The 17,037-nt window shown below is 49.5% G+C and overlaps 1 protein-coding gene across 4 annotated transcripts in view; it reads right to left on the minus strand.

Moving 5' to 3' along the window:
* The window catches only part of SEC14L1 (SEC14 like lipid binding 1), a 51,962-nt gene that overhangs the window by 34,609 nt on the left and 316 nt on the right, over nucleotides 1-17,037 (minus strand). Inside the window, exons 2-4 of one of the 4 annotated variants that reach the window (XM_049635616.1) lie at nucleotides 15,987-16,091; nucleotides 15,605-15,883; nucleotides 15,073-15,165 (exon numbers count right to left, since the gene is read on the minus strand). In XM_049635616.1, the coding sequence (XP_049491573.1) occupies nucleotides 15,073-15,135 (63 nt within the window). In that variant the 5' untranslated portion in view covers nucleotides 15,136-15,165; nucleotides 15,605-15,883; nucleotides 15,987-16,091. Of the gene's footprint in view, nucleotides 1-15,072; nucleotides 15,166-15,604; nucleotides 15,884-15,986; nucleotides 16,092-16,453; nucleotides 17,024-17,037 lie in introns of those variants that run through there. The other 3 variants (XM_049635615.1, XM_049635614.1, XM_049635617.1) reach the window with 3 other exon arrangements.

The following is a 17,037-nucleotide window of genomic DNA, read 5'->3' on the forward strand; positions in this document are numbered from 1 at the left end:
TGCCACGGGTACCAGCCGTAAGCAACAGCCTTCGATGAAGAAGACGACTGTGAGCCACCAAAGACAGGGCACGACGGGGAAAAGTGTTATAGTCCGGCAGGCAACCCAGTAGGGCACAGGCAGATCAGAGGGAGAACGAGGAGGAGAAAGGGAGAGGAATTTGAAAGCAAAGCCCACAGACCTACTCCAGACTACACACTCCCAGTTGGAAGACAGGTAAGTCCAGGGGCGCCCGGCAGACTCAGTCGACAGAACGTGCGACTCCTGATCTCAGGGTCATGAGTTCAAGCTCCACGTTGGGTGTGGAGCTTACTTAAAAAAAAAAAAAAAAAAAAAAATTAAAAAAAAAAAAAAAAAAAGAGAAGGGGCGCCTGGGTGGCGCAGTCGGTTGAGCGTCCGACTTCAGTCAGGTCGCGATCTCACGGTCCGTGAGTTCGAGCCCCGCGTCAGGTTCTGGGCTGATGGCTCGGAGCCTGGAGCCTATTTCCGATTCTGTGTCTCCCTCTCTCTCTGCCCCTCCCCCGTTCATGCTTTGTCTCTCTCTGTCTAAAAAAAAAAAAAAAAACATAAAAAAAAAAAAAAAAAAAAAAAAAAGTCCTGGTGATGTAATGCACAGCACAGCGATTATAATTAATACTGCACTGCACGTTTGAAAGCTGCTAAAAAAGGACATTTTTAACATTTGTTTATTTTTGAGAGAGAGAGAGAGAGAGAGAAACCGAGTATGAGCGGGTGAGGAGTAGAGAGGGAGACACAGAATCCGAAGCAGGCTCCAGGCTCCGAGCTGTCAGCACAGAGCCCGACGTGGGGCTCGAACTCGCGAACCACAAGATCATGACCTGAGCCGAAGTCAGATGCTTAGCCAACAGAGCCACCCAGGCGCCCCTAAAAGAGGGTATCTTAAAAATCATCATCACAAGGAAAAAAATGTGTAACTGTGTGAGGCGACAGATGTTAAATAAACTTACCTTGATGGTCGTTTCACAAATTTGTACATATCTCAAAACATCGGTAGACACCTTAAACTAATACAATGTTAAATGTCGGTTATATCCAAATAAAGCTGGTGGGGCCCTACCTACAAAGTAAGTGCAAGCCATCAAAAAGATACCTGTAGGGTCCTCAACTTCTTCCGGGTCTAATTTAGATCTGTGGAAATTAACGCAGCGTGTGCATCTCTTTTAAAGATTTTATCTTGAAGTAATCCCTTACACCCACTGTGGGGCTTGAACTTACAACCCTGAGATCACGAGTCACGTGCTCCACTAACCGAGCCAGCCATGCGCCCCTAACGTTGCGTCACACAAACGAATGACAAAATACTTATGTACCCCATAAATGCTCACCATTATCCTTAGACCTTTTGTATGTTAAGTATTTCTCAAACACTTAAGGGGAGAAATGTTGGTTCAAATTCAGCAGGGGGGTCCCTGTTTGCCCCCAGGGCCCGGACAACTGGGTCTTCTCATTGGACTATAAGCTCGCTGAGAGCAGAGCCCAAGAAGACGGCTCGGTCGCTCTACAGGCTCAAGGCCTAGCTGATGCCCTATCAACCTCCTCCAGGAGACCGGCCTCTGAAGGCAGGACCTGTTAGAACCCCTTCCCATCCAGCCCTACTTTAACCTCCTGGGCACATGACTACCATTCTCAAACCAAACTGCTTTGAAGGTCTTAAACTTTCTTTTCTTAATTAGTTAGCTATGTGATCTCTGTACCCAAGACGGGGCTCCAACTCAAAACCCTGAGATCAAGAGTCACACGTTCCACTGGCCCAGCCAGGTGCCCCGAGAGTTTTACACTTTTTTTTTTTTTTTTTTTGAACGTTAATTTATTTTTGAGACAGAGAGAGACAGAGCACGAACGGGGGAGGGGCAGAGAGAGAGGGAGACACAGAATCGGAAGCAGGCTCCAGGCCGTCAGCCCAGAGGCCGACGCGGGGCTCGAACCCACGGACCGCGAGATCGTGACCTGAGCTGAAGTCGGACGCTTAACCGACCGAGCCACTCGGGCGCCCCGAGTTTTACACTTTTAAAGTTGAAAACATGATATAGTTGTATTTGAGGACCATGTACAAAACACTCTAAAATTCCTCTCGTGAAAAAGATACATGACTGTAAGAATCACAAACGTAAAGACTTCCCGCCTCGACCTTTCCATTGTCAGGTGACAAGAGTTGAAACGTATCCTTGTGATTTTTTCTTTACCTTATTTGGTTGGAGGAATACGGGACATAAGGCACGTGCCAGATATGTGTCGATCAACTGCCTGTGCGATCGGTAAGGCTTCGGTCAACAGTGGGCTATTAGCAAAGTTGTTGGAGAATCAAAGGTTATATGTGCAGATTTTTGACTGCATGCGGGGATGGGGGGGGGTGTCTGTGACACTAATCTGTGTTCAAGGGCCAACTACAGTTGGAAAAAACGGAGGTATACACATCTTTTAGGTAGATCTTTATACGTAAGATATACGTCAATACATTTTGAAGGTCAAAGGTCTCACAGGTGACAATTATTCAGGCCCCAGGCAAACACGAACGCCTGCAGCGCCGTGACAGGTCTCTCTTCTCTGGGGTTTTCCGCGTGCAGTCACGTGACGGACCCATGCATGATCCAGTGGGATCCAAGACACCCCGTGATTTACCAAAACCACTCCCAGTCCGCACATTTTTTTGTCTAATAAAGAGCAGAGTGTGGGTGACAACGAAAATAGCGGTTCTGCATATTCCTGTTCAAATCAAGTTGGATTTGGCAGAGTACGGCTTTACTTTCCAGAGTGTAAAAAAATAAATGCAAGGACTTGAGAAAAAGCATTTGGTGTTCTGGGGAATTGCAGCTGTCAGCTTTGAAAGATGCCATGTGTTTGCCCACATAAAAGAACGTAATGAGCTATGGAAATATTATCCGGTTTCATGAACCAGAATAAAAACTCCATCATTAGCGGACTGAAACTAGAAGCCGTTTTAATCCACCAGGAAAATATCTATCACGTACTATTTATTAAAGGCCTATCAGACCCGTCGTACCTCACACCCGAAGCGTCTGATTCTCTATTGTCTCTTCGACTTCTCTTCCCTTATGGCAGGAGCCCAGCGTTTTACATCGGTGGCCCCTACACCTACTTCTTTCTTAAGAAACCAGGAACAACAGCAACCACAAAATGCACATTATAAAGATATACTCTGAGGGGCGCCTAGGTGGCTCGCTGGGTTGAGTGTCCCTCCCTTGATTTCGGCCCAGGTCATGATCTCACAGTTTGTGAGATCAAGCCCCAGGTTGGGCTCTGTGCTGACAGCACGGAGCCTGCTTGGGATTCTCTCTCTCCCTCTCTCTGTCCCTCCCCCACTCGCACAAGCAGGCTCGCTCGGGCTCTCTCTCTCAAAATAAATAAACTTAAAAAAAAAAAACTTGCTTAAAAAATATATATATACTTTGAATATATGGAACAAAATACAGTGGTAGAATTCTTCAAGGAACTTGCCTTTTGGATCTAGAATCTATTAATATAAAAGACAAAAAAGAAATGAACTTAGATATGCAATTTTTTGGTTGATATAAGCATCAAAAACTAGATCTTGGGGCGCCTGGGTGGCGCAGTCGGTTAAGCGTCCGACTTCAGCCAGGTCACGATCTCGCGGTCCGTGAGTTCGAGCCCCACGTCAGGCTCCGGGCTGATGGCTCGGAGCCTGGAGCCTGTTTCCGATTCTGTGTCTCCCTCTCTCTCTGCCCCTCCCCCGTTCATGCTCTGTCTCTCTCTGTCCCAAAAATAATAAATAAAAAACGTTGCTGAATATTTAAAAAAAAAAAAAAACTAGATCTTAAAAATGTTCAGCCTTGGGGCGCCTGGGTGGCTCAGTTGGTTAAGCGTCCGACTTCAGCCTAGGTCATGATCTTGTTCCCGAGTTCGAGCCCCGTGTCGGGCTCTGTGCTGACAGCTCGGAGCGTGGAGCCTGTTTCAGATGCTATGTCTTTCTCTCTCTCTCTCTCTCTCTGCCCCTCCACCACACATGTTCTGTCTCTCTCTCAAAATTAAATAAAACATTAATTTTTTTTTTTTTTTAAATATTCAGCCTTTTAAGAAGAAAACAAGTTCTGGGGTGCCTGGGTGGCTCAGTTGGTTAAGTGTCCGACTCTTGATTTCGGCTCAGGTCATGATCTCATGGTTGGTGGGATTGAGCCCCGCATCAGGCTCCACATAGACAGCACAGAGCCTACTTGGGATTCTCTCTCCCTCTATCTGCGTCCCCCACCTCCCGCTCATGTGCACGCTCTCGCTCTAAATAAATAAATAAATAAGGAGGAAAGCAGCTCTGACACGTGCTACGACGTGGATGGCCTGTGAAGACAGGTCGCGGAGTCAAACAAGCAAATCACTAAAGTACAAACACTGTCTGATTCCACTTCTAGTAGGAACAGTCATAGCGCGACTCACAAACACAAGGTAGAAAAGGGGGCAGAGGGTTTGCCGGGGCCGGGGGATGGGGAGCTGGGGTTTAACGGGGACAACGGTCCTATTTGGGAAGGCGAAAAACAGAAGTGCTGGGGATGGAGGCAAAACAAGGTGAATACGCCCAACACACTGACTTGTCCGCTAAAAATGCTTCCAACGGCAGATTGTATAGCATTGTGTATTTACCACAATAAAACACAGCACAGATCTTCTCCACCTGAAAATTCGCAGAGTCATACAAATAACTAAGACAAGTTCAGAGAAGCACACGTTATAACTCTGTATCACTAAGTAAACACAGGAACAGTCCGGAGAAGCACATAAAGCCAGTAGTCTCCCCGTTGGCATGTCAAATCCTTCGAAAGAAAATATGATGTGAGAACAGGCCACAGCCTGTTAGAGAGTCTATTCCTTTCAAAAAGTTTAAATTGAAAAGTTATAACTGAAACCAGCTTCCCTTCCTCCCCTTCCATGTGCTATAAATTCAATTTAAGGAGACCTCAACCAGTGTTTCTCAAACCCGAGCAGGTATCCGAACCGCCTGCGGGGCTGGGACACCGGGCTGCTGAACCCACGCTCAGAAATCCCGATTCGGGAGAGAATCGGAACTTATTATTGTCAGAATTCTCATTCTAAGCCAACTCTGTGTTAAAAGTAAAATGAAGATAAGAGGTGTTTGGAGAAAAGTTTTCTAAATATTAATAGTATAAATCCTGCAATATAATCGATGACCTCTTAGATGAATTTCTTCTTAAAATCTGTACCTTGCAGCTTTTAGCTCTGGACTTGGTTTTTAAGACAGACACGGGGATTAGGCTAGAAAAAGTAAGAGAAACATATCCCTTAAAATTAGACCTACCTCATGTTACAGGATAACATTCATTAAGAAAAAAAGAGACATATAATAACCAACCTTTCAGGTTTAAACCTGAAGAAATCTTTTTAAAAAAAAATCAGACCACCATACTATCAGAATCAATAATTTTTAGGTGAATTTTATGTTCTATAGGAGAACCCCAGAAACGACATTCTCTTACACTTGGTATTCGTCACTACGGGAGAAAAGCCACTCCAAACACCAAAGAATCCATAAAGCAGGACACGTTTTCTACTCAACTACACTGATTATAAGCTTCAGTTCACGGACTATAAACACTATTCTACCCACAAAACATGGTCTGAGTCAGATTCCTTCAAAACATGAGTTGAAGGGGTAAGGGGCATCAAGGAGGACACTTTTGGGATGAGCTCTGGGTGTTACATGTCAGTGATGAATCGCTAAATTCTACTCCTGAAGTTATCGTCACACCATACGTTAACTAACTTGGATTTAAATTTGTTTACAAATACCAAAAAAAGTTTTTAAAGAGCCACGATTTAAGCGTAGGTAGCAAATACCTCCAACCGAAAGAAGACGCTCCAACGTGCCCTTTCGTCAAAATTCTCACTGGCTCTGGGTACCAGGCCGAAGAAGTTGAGCCTCACCTTGAAGGTGTGGGGCGGCCACTCAAAGAACTCTGAACGCGAAGCGTGTTCAGAGTTTCAGCCGGAGCCCCCGGCGGCAGCCCCGAGCGAGGGCAGGTGGGTGAGGGGCAGCGGGGAGGCGGCGTCCAGGGGCCCGAACGGGACATCAGGCGCTGTCATCGGAGAGGAGCCAACACGATCAGAGACGGGCAGATTCAGACACGGTCCGGGAGACATCAGGGAAGGTTCTGGTCATCACAGAGCCTGAGGGGTGGGGAGGGAAGGCGGCCAGGAACGCCGAGGCTTCCGGTCTGGGAACAGGGCACGTGGTGATGGCACTCGTCAGGAGCAGGAGTTCACAGGAAAAGGCAGAGCTCCTGAGGGGCATTTTATTGGGTGTGTGTGTGTGTGTGTGTGTGTGCGCGCGCACGCGTGTGTGTGTTCTGGTGGGCTGTGTTCTTTGTGCGGGCAGGAGGAGGCAGTGGATTCTGTTTCAGAAACGCTAAATTTGTACAACGTCAAATGGAGACGTCCTAGCAGGCAGCTGGCTAGGAATCTGGAAGTTCCTGAGTGGGAGTCCAGGCTGAAGATAAACTCTGGGATCTTCTGTTTCTAGAGTGACGGTTGAAGCCATGGGTTTCAGAGGCTGCCCAGGAAGAGATGTCAGGTGAGAGAGAACCGGATTCTTCTAAAACAGCACGGACTACCAACTAAAACAGCACGATGTTTACGATGGCCAGAAAACACGAAATATACAACCGGCGGTCCCAAAACGGCAAACCAAGTGTCATCAGAGGAGGGGTCCATCTGTCCCCGAGAAGGCACGGAGGTGGGAGAGAGAGGCAAGACCGGTCAGAGGGGCAGGCCAGAGAGTTCCACGTGCAGCCTCGATCAAATATGCAGGACACTCACACGCTGGCTGCTCATCAAGAACTCAAAGTGCACGCTGAATACTCTAATGCGAAAACGTGCAGGGGAGCCAGGGAACACACGGCAAATTTCTGAATGGAGAAGGGACCCGGTACACATCAAGACACACAAAGCATAAAGCTTTTGTTCGTTCGACAAAAAGACTCGTTCTCCTAACGTCAAACCGTGCCTCACCAGGGCATCAGAATGCAGTCTATGCTCTGTTTCAACACAGGAAGTCACTCCCCTAGAAATACACAAAACTGGTTCCCTCTCATGCACGTTAAAAAAGAAAGAAGAGGGGCGCCTGGGTGGCTTGGTCGGTTGAGTGTCTGACTTCGGCTCAGGTCATGATCTCACAGTCCGTGAGTTCGAGCCCCGCGTCAGGCTCTGTGCTGACAGCTCAGAGCCTGAAGCCTGCTTCCGATTCTGTGTCCCCGTCTCTCTCTGTCCCTCCCCCACTCATGCTCTGTCTCTCTCTGTCTCAAAAATAAATAAAAAAACGTTTAAAAAAAAAAAAAAAAGAAGAAGAAGAAAGAAAAATCAGTAATGACAACGGCGACCAAAGTCCTCTCTTCAGTGAACCTGCCTGCAGGCACTTCTCCAAGCGGCACCGCCACCCCGGCCCCCCCTCCACCAGATTCCCCCAGGCACCCCACTGCTCACGCTACCCCGAAACCCTCTCAGTCGGCCCTGCCATCAGATGCACTCCTTCCCTGCTTTCTGTAGGAACCACAGGGACCCATCATAGAAAGACCCGGTTTAATTTGGGAAAGAATATTTTGCCTCTTATTTGCGCTTCAGCTTTCCGGAGGACGGCCACAGGGACGGATGGGGAGGCCGAACCGATCGAGGCCGCATGTGCTCCCATAGGCTCCCCGGAACAGTGATGGCGGCTGAGGGTTAGGGTGACAGGAGGGGACGGTGGCAGTTTCTCTCACAAAGCGAGGGCACGAAAGGACACGAAGGGAAGGGAGGAGGTGGGAGAAGCAGGGAGACTGAAGACAAGAACCACGAGCGACAGCTGATCCGGAGCGGGAACCAAAGACACTGTTTTAGGCGATCGAGAAAGTCTGAACGTGGACCCGGTATTTTTGTTAAGTATGACAATGACGTACATGGCGATTATGTTTAAAGAATAAAAGGTCCTTACTGGTTACAGACCCTGCTGAAGTAGTTATGGGTGAGTTCACAAGATGCCTGAAACCTGCTTTAAATACACCAGGGGAGGGGCGCCTGGGCGGCTCAGACGGTGAAGCATCCGACTTCGGCTCAGGTCACGATCTCGCAGTTCGTGAGTTCCAGCCCCGCGGCGGACTCTGTGCTGACAGCTCGGAGCCTGGAACCTGCTTCGGATTCTGTGTCTCCTCTCTCTGTCCCTCCCCGACTTGTGCTCTGTCTCTGTCTCTCAAAAATAAATAAATGTAAAAAAAAAAAAAAAACTTTAAATACACCAGGGGGAAAAAATGGGGAAAACAGATTTAACAATAGTGGCAAAGCACTGCCCCCGCCACCAGAGGAGGGTGACGGGCCCCTGGCCCTGCCTGGACCCTTCATTCTCCCAACTTGGAGAGGCTTGAAAATGTCCGTATCAGTGTTCGGGGGTTGTGTCTTGTTTTTTTTTTTTGCGTGTTTTTGCAAAAACAGGTAAACCAAGGAGGCAAGGAGCTGAGTCAGATCCTGCTTTATTTTTCCTTCAGAACCACAACTGTCTCCACCCTAGCACATTAAAAATAATTCAGGATGCATGATGTGTTGGAGAGTGGGTGTAAGAGAAGGGAAAATGCCTAGTTCTATACAGAGTAGTGCGTACTGAGAATGTACTATAACTGTCTGTTTCCAAAACTAAGTGAGTCTGACTAATTACACCCCAATGTGTATTAAATGCGGTAGGATTCACACCCTGGCACTCGAGAACCTTATAAATAAGAAGTCTACCCTCTCCCCGCACTGGAAAACTGACCAGGATCCTAATATACCATCAGAGGGACTGGGTCCTTTCCCTCCACTCCCAGAAGGAATAAAACTGTTGAAAGGCAGCCCCCGAGATACACGAGCACGGCTTGTTCACCTCTGAGCAGAACAACCGCTCCTGCCCACCAGGCCGCTGGCAGACCTCACAACACTTGCGTTAACGAAAGGGATGCATCTCAGTGTCACCTCGAGAAACTGGGAAACCGGAGTGAGGGACGCGAAAAGGCCCAGGGCTGAAATCTAGGGTGAGAGGAAGAAGCCGTGCTTCGAGAAGAAGGACGACAGATGGCACGACAACACCTCAAACTAAAATCCTGCTCAAAACCCAACGTGCACGGCACTCGGGTCAGAGGAAAAAACCAGAGAAAACGGGACAGGTGGCTCAAAATGTCCTCGGGAGAGCGGACGGGGCTTCGGGAGGCAGCCGGCTGCCACACGGAGCGAGAAAGGACAAAACAGGAATGCGCTCCGGCAGGACCCGTGCCCCTCTATCGCAGCCAACCCGAGGAACAACCTGGAAGCGGCTGCCCGCGGGGTTGGCTTGTGCGCCAGGCCACCTCCTCAGGAAGCACTCCACCTGCCAGATTTCTGCACGCCTCGCACTCGCCCCCCCAGAAGACCAGACTCGGGGCTCTCCTCACACTGCGGTCACACATGCAAGGCGCCTGGGGCCCCCGCAGGTCTCCCTAGCTGTTTTGACAAAGGAAATCTGAATGGATGCAATAAAGCCTAAATAAAAATACAAATGCCCGCTTAATGCAAAAGACATAAAAGACAAAAAAGAAAAGAAAACACACACTCCTGATGCACTCCACTTCGTACGGGGAGGCAGGCACAGGGCTGGCTGCGAGCAAGGAAGAGGGGAGGACGTGTGGGTCTCGCCCTCCCCCACCCTCCTCTCTGCGGGCTAATTCCAGCACCTCCTCACCACAGCCTGACACTAGGAAACTGACCCGTCCCCGAGAGGGTTTGCGGCAGGGCCGGTGGGGACCGAGCCCACAGCCAATCTCTCCCTCCTGCCTTCGTCATCTGGTCTTAGCAGGAAGCCAGGGGGCACCTGAGGAAAGGAAAAAGGGACTAGAAACAAAAACAAACAAAAACCAAAAAAACGGGATGAAACAAACAAAAATGAAACACGAGAGAGAAGAACAAAAAGTCAGTCTTGTGGTCGTGGGCCATTTAATCAACAGAGGTACCCCGGCAAATAGCTTCTCTGTTTATTCAACCTACAGAAATACATCGTTCAAACTCCTAATAAGGGGTTTGTCAACAGGACTTCGTAGGATTTAGGAAGATGTAAAAACAAAAAAAGAATTCGCCACATTCCCCACCAAAAGGGCTCTGCTCCTAAGGGAGGTATTAGCTCACTGAAGGATCAAAGGGTTCCGTGGGGAACACGTAGATCTCGTGTCCGAAAACAGACCACAGGGCGACATTTCAGAGCTGTGTTTCTGTCAAACCCACCTCCCGAGTACTCAAAGCTCAAGTGCACGCATGTCGGCTGATCAACTGCAATCTGAGAGACTACTATGCATTTAGCGCTGACACTCGAGGGAACAAGGAAAATAATACACGAGGTCACTGCCCCCGAGGAACATTCGAAATAGCTGCATGGAACCCTGAGAATGAAAGAAACGCTAATTACAAGAGGGAGTAGCTAACACGGATGACCCTTATGACCCTGATAAGGGATCCAGGAAGGGGAGACAGACCCCAGCAGCGGTGCTCAGAGGCCTGGGAAAGTCAGCTGGGTCAGCGGGACAGAGATTCAGAGGACAGACGGGAGAAGCAAGCAGCGAAGGGAAGGAAGGAAGGGTCAAAGGGGTGTGAGGGCCAGAAAAACACCGTGTGGCAAGCCAGGACAGCACAGAGCAGACTTAAACGTCCATGTTCGCGAAGTAAGGTGAAACAGAGAGGGGAGGACAGGAAGGGCCTTGCGAGAGAGCAAAGGAGTTTAGAGCGGGTGGGACAGGTAAGAGGTCAAACAGGCGACTGCCAGGCAGACACAGCGTATGGCAGCCGAACGTAGGGCGACCTGTCCGCATAAAAGACGTAAGGACAGAACAAATAACTCAGGTGGTGCAGGGAGAGAAGGGGACAGGAAGCGCGTGACCCGAAGGCATGACCAGAGGACAGGTGTGCCGGGACGCAGACGGTGGGCGCTCTGGAAGAAGGACGGGGCTTCTGAAAGGAGGGAAGCTGGCCAGAGCAGGGCAGGAGGGGAGGGCACCACGTGGCTGGCGCTGATGGCCGGACAAGGTGGCGGTCCGCGGGGTGGCAGGGCACGTGGCAGAGCCTCTCCCATCACGCGCTCCAACTGGTCAAAACGACGGCTGTCCTCAGGTGAAAAGGGATCATTGGCAAGGGGGCGCCTCGCCGGCGAATGCTGGCAGAGAGCCGTCTGGACCGCGGGCTTTCCTCCCCCTCGGGGCCCTGGCCTCCCGCGTGTCCCTCCATTTGCTCTCCAGCAACTTTACCCTGCCTCTGGGTCACGTAGGAAGGGGCCCTTAACGGTCAGCGGGGGGGAAGCCGTCACTGAACACGTCTAAGTTTTAAAATTATGTTTTAGCTCAGAAATTTCCACGCACAGCCCTCTCGAGCCAGCACGCCAGAACCCTCCTGCCCATCCAGAGCCCCTTCAGTCCCCCTCCCCACGACCCAGGCAGGGGAGCCCCGGGAAACGTGCTTGGCTGAGACTGGACAAGTCCAAGGCGCCCTCGCGAACAAGAACCTTCGGAAAACACCGCGGGCACACGCGGGGCGCCGGAGGCCTGGCAGGATAAAGAGAACCGAACGCGGGCAGCAGACCTCTACCAGGAGGTGTGTCTCAGGTTCCTCACCCTCCGAGGTGCCTCAGGTGGTCTCGGGCGATTTCTCAACTCACTGAGGCTCTCCCGTTCCGTTTCTGGGCAAATACAGCATGAGAGCGGGCCCTTAAAACGCCACAACCGTTTTGCTGGTTTCTGCAGAAACTCCACCTCCGTTTTGCTGGTTTGCCATTTAATTCAATGGGTTAGTGAGAACGCTCAGGTGATTTCCTAATGCTACCAGTACACTGATCCCAAAATAAACGCTAGATCAAATGCAATTAACATACTTGATACCCCCCCCCCCCCGCGCAACTTACGAGCAACTTACACTAGTCGCTGTTCCCCTAAACCATTTTCAGGCCATACTAAATTACAGTAATGCTCTCGGTTAACAGACAAGGGCATCCGTTCACGGAGTGGCATCTTCCCCGACAGTCTCCTCCCCACGGGACCCCCATAAAGCAGGGCTTGGATCCACCCCCAGATCCCACAGGCCGACCACCTGCCCAGCGCCGCTGTCACCGCCACGTGCTGTGACTAGCGCCTCACCCCTTCTGAGGCTCGCTCTCAAAAACGTTTCCCTTGAAGCTATAATTCCGTTCTTGCTTTAACTGGCCATCTCTCTCCTCACTCTGAATGAGCCGCAAAGACTATTTCTACAGGAAGTCTGTTATACTCCTGCTTAAGCTCAAGGAAAAAACCAGTGATAGGACAAGGGAAATGAGGATTTTATGACGTACAACTTCAGCTTGAAAAAATGGCAAATAACACCACACCAAAAAATCACTAAAGACTTAAAACGTGCTAGCTTCTAATTCCCGAAGGAAAACACATTTTGTTTTCAGATTAAAAAATATTTTCGGGGGCACCTTGGGTGGCTCAGTCGGTTGAGCATCCGACCTCAGCTCAGGTCACGATCGCCCAGTGGGATCGAGCCCTGAACCGGGCTCTGTGCTGACAGGAAGGAGGAGACTGCTTGGGATTCTCTCTCTCCCTCTCTGCCCCTTCCCTGCTCGTGCATGTGCACGCACACTCTCTCTCTCTTTCTCTCAAAATAAATAAACTTAAAAAATATATATTTTCTCACGACTCAAAACAAAATGATTCCTTGCTTCAAAATAAAAGCAATTTAAACGTTTTTTTTTTTGTTTTTTTTTTTATTTTTGGGACAGAGAGAGACAGAGCATGAACGGGGGAGGGGCAGAGAGAGAGGGAGACACAGAATCGGAAACAGGCTCCAGGCTCCGAGCCATCAGCCCAGAGCCTGATGCGGGGCTCGAACTCACGGACCGCGAGATCGTGACCTGGCTGAAGTCGGACGCTTAACCGACTGCGCCACCCAGGCGCCCCAAAATAAAAGCAATTTAAAAATGCATTAATTTTAAAAGACTGGGAGGTGGTTCAGAATTTGAACTTCAAATTCTCCCGTAAATCCATGCATCAAAATGGGCAGGACAAACTTTACCATTTTGAAAATAGCAAAGTAAGGAAAATAAGGAAGTTGATCGCTAGACAGTCAAAACTCCTCTTTATTAAGCTAGCATCTGCAGAAGAGACCAAAATACCTTTGCCACACAGAATCAGGGTTGCACGGAGCTTTTATAAGATAGTACTTCATGTTTTAGAAAACAGAATGGCTCCTGTCCCCCTGCCCCACCAGGCCTGGCCCAGTCCTCGGGGCAGTCCTCTGCCCCACACGGTGCCACTGGGCTCTGTTGCTCCCTCACCCCTCTCCCCCAGTTCCACCAGCCTCTACCAACTGAAAAGGGTCAGGCCGCCAACCCTGGGCAGATAATCCACAGGCTGGCCAATAACCTACATCCTAGCTCCAGGGGAGAGATGACCGGATCAAGTCTCTCCAGAATCTGAACTAGGAAACAAGACCAGAATCGGTCACTTAGAAACTGAAAGAATATTAACAAGCAATGCCACAAACTGGGGCCTGCGGGGTTTTGAATAGCTCAAAGAGCACGTGAGCTAAAGCCACAAGGGAGGGAAGACCAGGAGCGAGCAAAGCAGCCAGCTGGTAGGAGAGGGGGGCTCCCGCGTACGGAGCAAGGCAGAGTCCCACGGGGTAAAGTTCCAGGGACAACTGCTGTGGACAGACGTTCCCCAGAGCTGCCAGGAACCACCCTCCAATGCCAGGTCCTTGGAGCTCAGCCCATCCAGCTTGCATTCCTGCATTTCTGTGCAATTCACATCACCCCCCATGTGCTCCCACGAACAATGCCCCTTCTCAAGCTCTCTGGAGTGGGTCTGTGCTGCACACAGCCAAAAGCCAAAACAGCACGTATAACATGCAAACAGGAAACAAGCCTTTCTTGATAAACCATTCACAAAACATACTCAACGGTCCTAGTATTTAAGGGAAATAGAGGGGTGCCTGGCTGGCTCCATCAGTAGAGCACAACACTCTTGATCTTGGGGTTGTGAGTTTGAGCCCCACGTTGGGGGTAAAAATGACTTAAAAATAAAATCTTGAAAAAGAAAAAAAAAAAAAAAAAAGGAAATACAGAACTAGAAACACCACCCCCACGCCAAAAGTAAAACCCCCAAAACCTCACACTGACTGAGGAGAGGCACAAGGCAACTTTCTGAGGTAATGGATGGAAAGGTTCTACAAGTGACGTGTTGGTCACTCTTCCTTCAAAACTGATCAAAACGGACACTGAGTATGTGACCATTTCACTGTATGTAAATTATACCTCGATTTACAAAAACAAACTCCCTAAATCTAAATTGCTTCCTTGAGAGGACTTGAGTTTTGGAGGTTATTTTTCAAAACTATATTGACCTGGATAAATCTCACAACCAAGGTTGAGCAGAAACAACCAGATGCAAGAACACCTGAGTTTCTAGTTAAATACAGAAACGAAACAGCCAACACCCATCAATGGTGTTCAAAGTGAGAGCGGCGGCCAACTTTGAGGTGGGAGGGAGGTGGGGAGTGGGACTCGGGGAAAAAAAAACCCTCTCCACATCCCTCTTCTCCTTTAACAAACAAGAAGAACAAAATCCAGAGGAAAAAGTATTTCATCAGAATCCTGCTTCTGAGGGGCAAAGGGGGAGGGAGAGAGAGAGAAATCTTAGGCAGGCTCCACGCTCAGTGCAGATCCCGGCGCGGGACTCGATCCCGCGACCCTGAGATCACGACCTGAGCTGAAATCAAGAAATGGACACTTAATCAACTGAGCCACCCAGGCGCCTCAACTCAGATCCGTCTATCAACCTGAGGTGCAGTTTTAAAAAAACAAACAGGCAGGTTTTGATTTTCAGAGACTGACAGTTTGAAGACACTTCACAAACTCTAGCCGTGGCTCGTCAGCATAAAAACAGAACAAGTAAAAATGGGAGAATGGAGACAAATGATAAACATCCGGCTACAGATCAAATCTGAATACATCCAGCTACAGTCATATCTGAATACTTGAGACAGGCCAAAGAGTAAATCAAAATGTAAAGTACTTACAGCCATAATTAACTCAAAGGGGTGTTTATACACCCTCACTGGTGACTGGTATTTCTGCACCATGATTGTAACACAACAGCAAACCTCTCACACCTGCAAGACACAAATGTATTGCGATTACAAAAAAAACCCGTGATACAGGGAAAATTTAAATCCGTGTTTACTCATCAAACCACAGCCCGAGTGGAGAAAGGGACCTCAACAGGTCGCATCATTCTCTACACACAAAAATCGAAAGATGTTACTTTGATTACACGAGGAAGGAGAAGGTAATGAGACAGTTTAAGAGTCGGTGAAGGAAGTTCAAGTGTAATGAGGGAATCCCCTCTGGTCGGCCTCCCGGGGCCTCTCCAGGGGACGTACGGGGGTACAAGATCCCAGACCTTTCCGGCACTGAGATGTTACGATCCGAGTATTAGTTCCCGAATCATTTTCTCTTCCACGACTTTTACAACAAGCCAAACCAAAATGATGGCACTTCAGGATATGAAGTCTGGAGACACACAAGCATAGAAGTGGAAGAAAATACTACCGTATCTCAAATGATGGAAAACTCCTCAAAAGCGAGCTTCGAAGTCTAACTGTCCATCCCTGTCTTCTAACTGCGGTGACCACAATTTCAGAGACTTGTCTTCACGTGGCGGCAACACCAAGCACTCTGGCTGGAGGCTCCCCTGAAACTTCCAAGCCTCAAATAGCTGTGGTATCTGTCTGCAATCAATTCGAGTCCTGGAGCCTACTTCCCCGAGGTACCCCCTGGTACCTTCCCCGAGGTACGTATTCCTGCCCCGGTGGTGCCAGCTGCCGTGCACTGTCGTGAAAAATACACTCTTTTGGGGGGGGGGGGGAGTCCTCCGCGAGACCCTACTTCCCTATTTAAAAACGAGGAAGAAAAAGAAATCCAAAGAGCCTACCTGTCCTGCTGAGGATAATCATTAAGAAGGTTACTTCATGCTGGATACGGTGAGGGGCTAGTCCAAAGTACAAAATGGAAACTACTCAAGGAGCCCAAAGTCTAGCTGTAAAAAAAAAGAAAAGAAAAGAAAAGGATTACGGAAATATATTTTATTTCAGAAGATTCCTATCTACGTTATTACATTTAAACAGGGTCTGGAACTCTCTCCGGCATGTTTGTTTAGCTTATCTCTCTGAAGGAACAGGTTATGTTGGAAAACAGCGCTGACAGTCTGAAAACTGCCACACAATTACTCTCGGTGACCTCAAGCACGTCCCTTGACTTCCCGTGGACTCAGTTTCACCTCTGTACAATGAGGTTTGGAGGGCGATAACCTTGAAAGACTTCCAGCTCTAACATCATGACACGCAGAGCCCCAACTCCGGAACTCTCCACCTCCCCTGGAAGCCCTGCATTAATCCTCACTCTGGGACTGGCAGGTCCTGATGCGCTTGGGACCACGATCGATTCCGTTTTGCAACCCTGGCGATGCTGGAGCACAATTTGAAAACCGGGAAAACGGATTTCCGAGGATCTCCCAGAGAAGGGGAGGGCGATTACGGGGTATACAAAGGGATGCGGGGGGCTGGGAGACTCAAAAAGCAGTGCTCGGCTGAGATACTCTAACATCCATTCACGATTCCACTGCCCGGCAGAACCCACGCTGGGGAACCTGCTAATTCACGAACTTCTGAACTCCTGCCAGTTCCAGCTTCGGATGCTCGGGTCCAGAGAAACCTCCTACGTGGGAATCCGGAGTTACGACGGCCAAGTGGCACCCCGGACCCGGGCAGCCTCTATTGCATGACAATTGGTGCTTAAAAATCAGCCAATGGCCAGACCCAGGGAGTCCACCGCGCGCAGGCTGAGGGCAGCCGGGCCCTCGGGCCGGTACGGGGGCTCCAGCGCGGCGGCCCCCGCGGGCCCCCAGCCCCGACCGGCCCGGGGGAGGGGAGCCGGGGACGGGATCAGACCCCAAATTCTGTCTCCCGCAGGGAGGGCTCCCGGAG

This window comes from Panthera uncia, chromosome E1 (genome assembly GCF_023721935.1).
Source record: "Panthera uncia isolate 11264 chromosome E1, Puncia_PCG_1.0, whole genome shotgun sequence".
In the NCBI taxonomy this organism is placed as follows: Eukaryota; Metazoa; Chordata; class Mammalia; order Carnivora; family Felidae; genus Panthera; species Panthera uncia.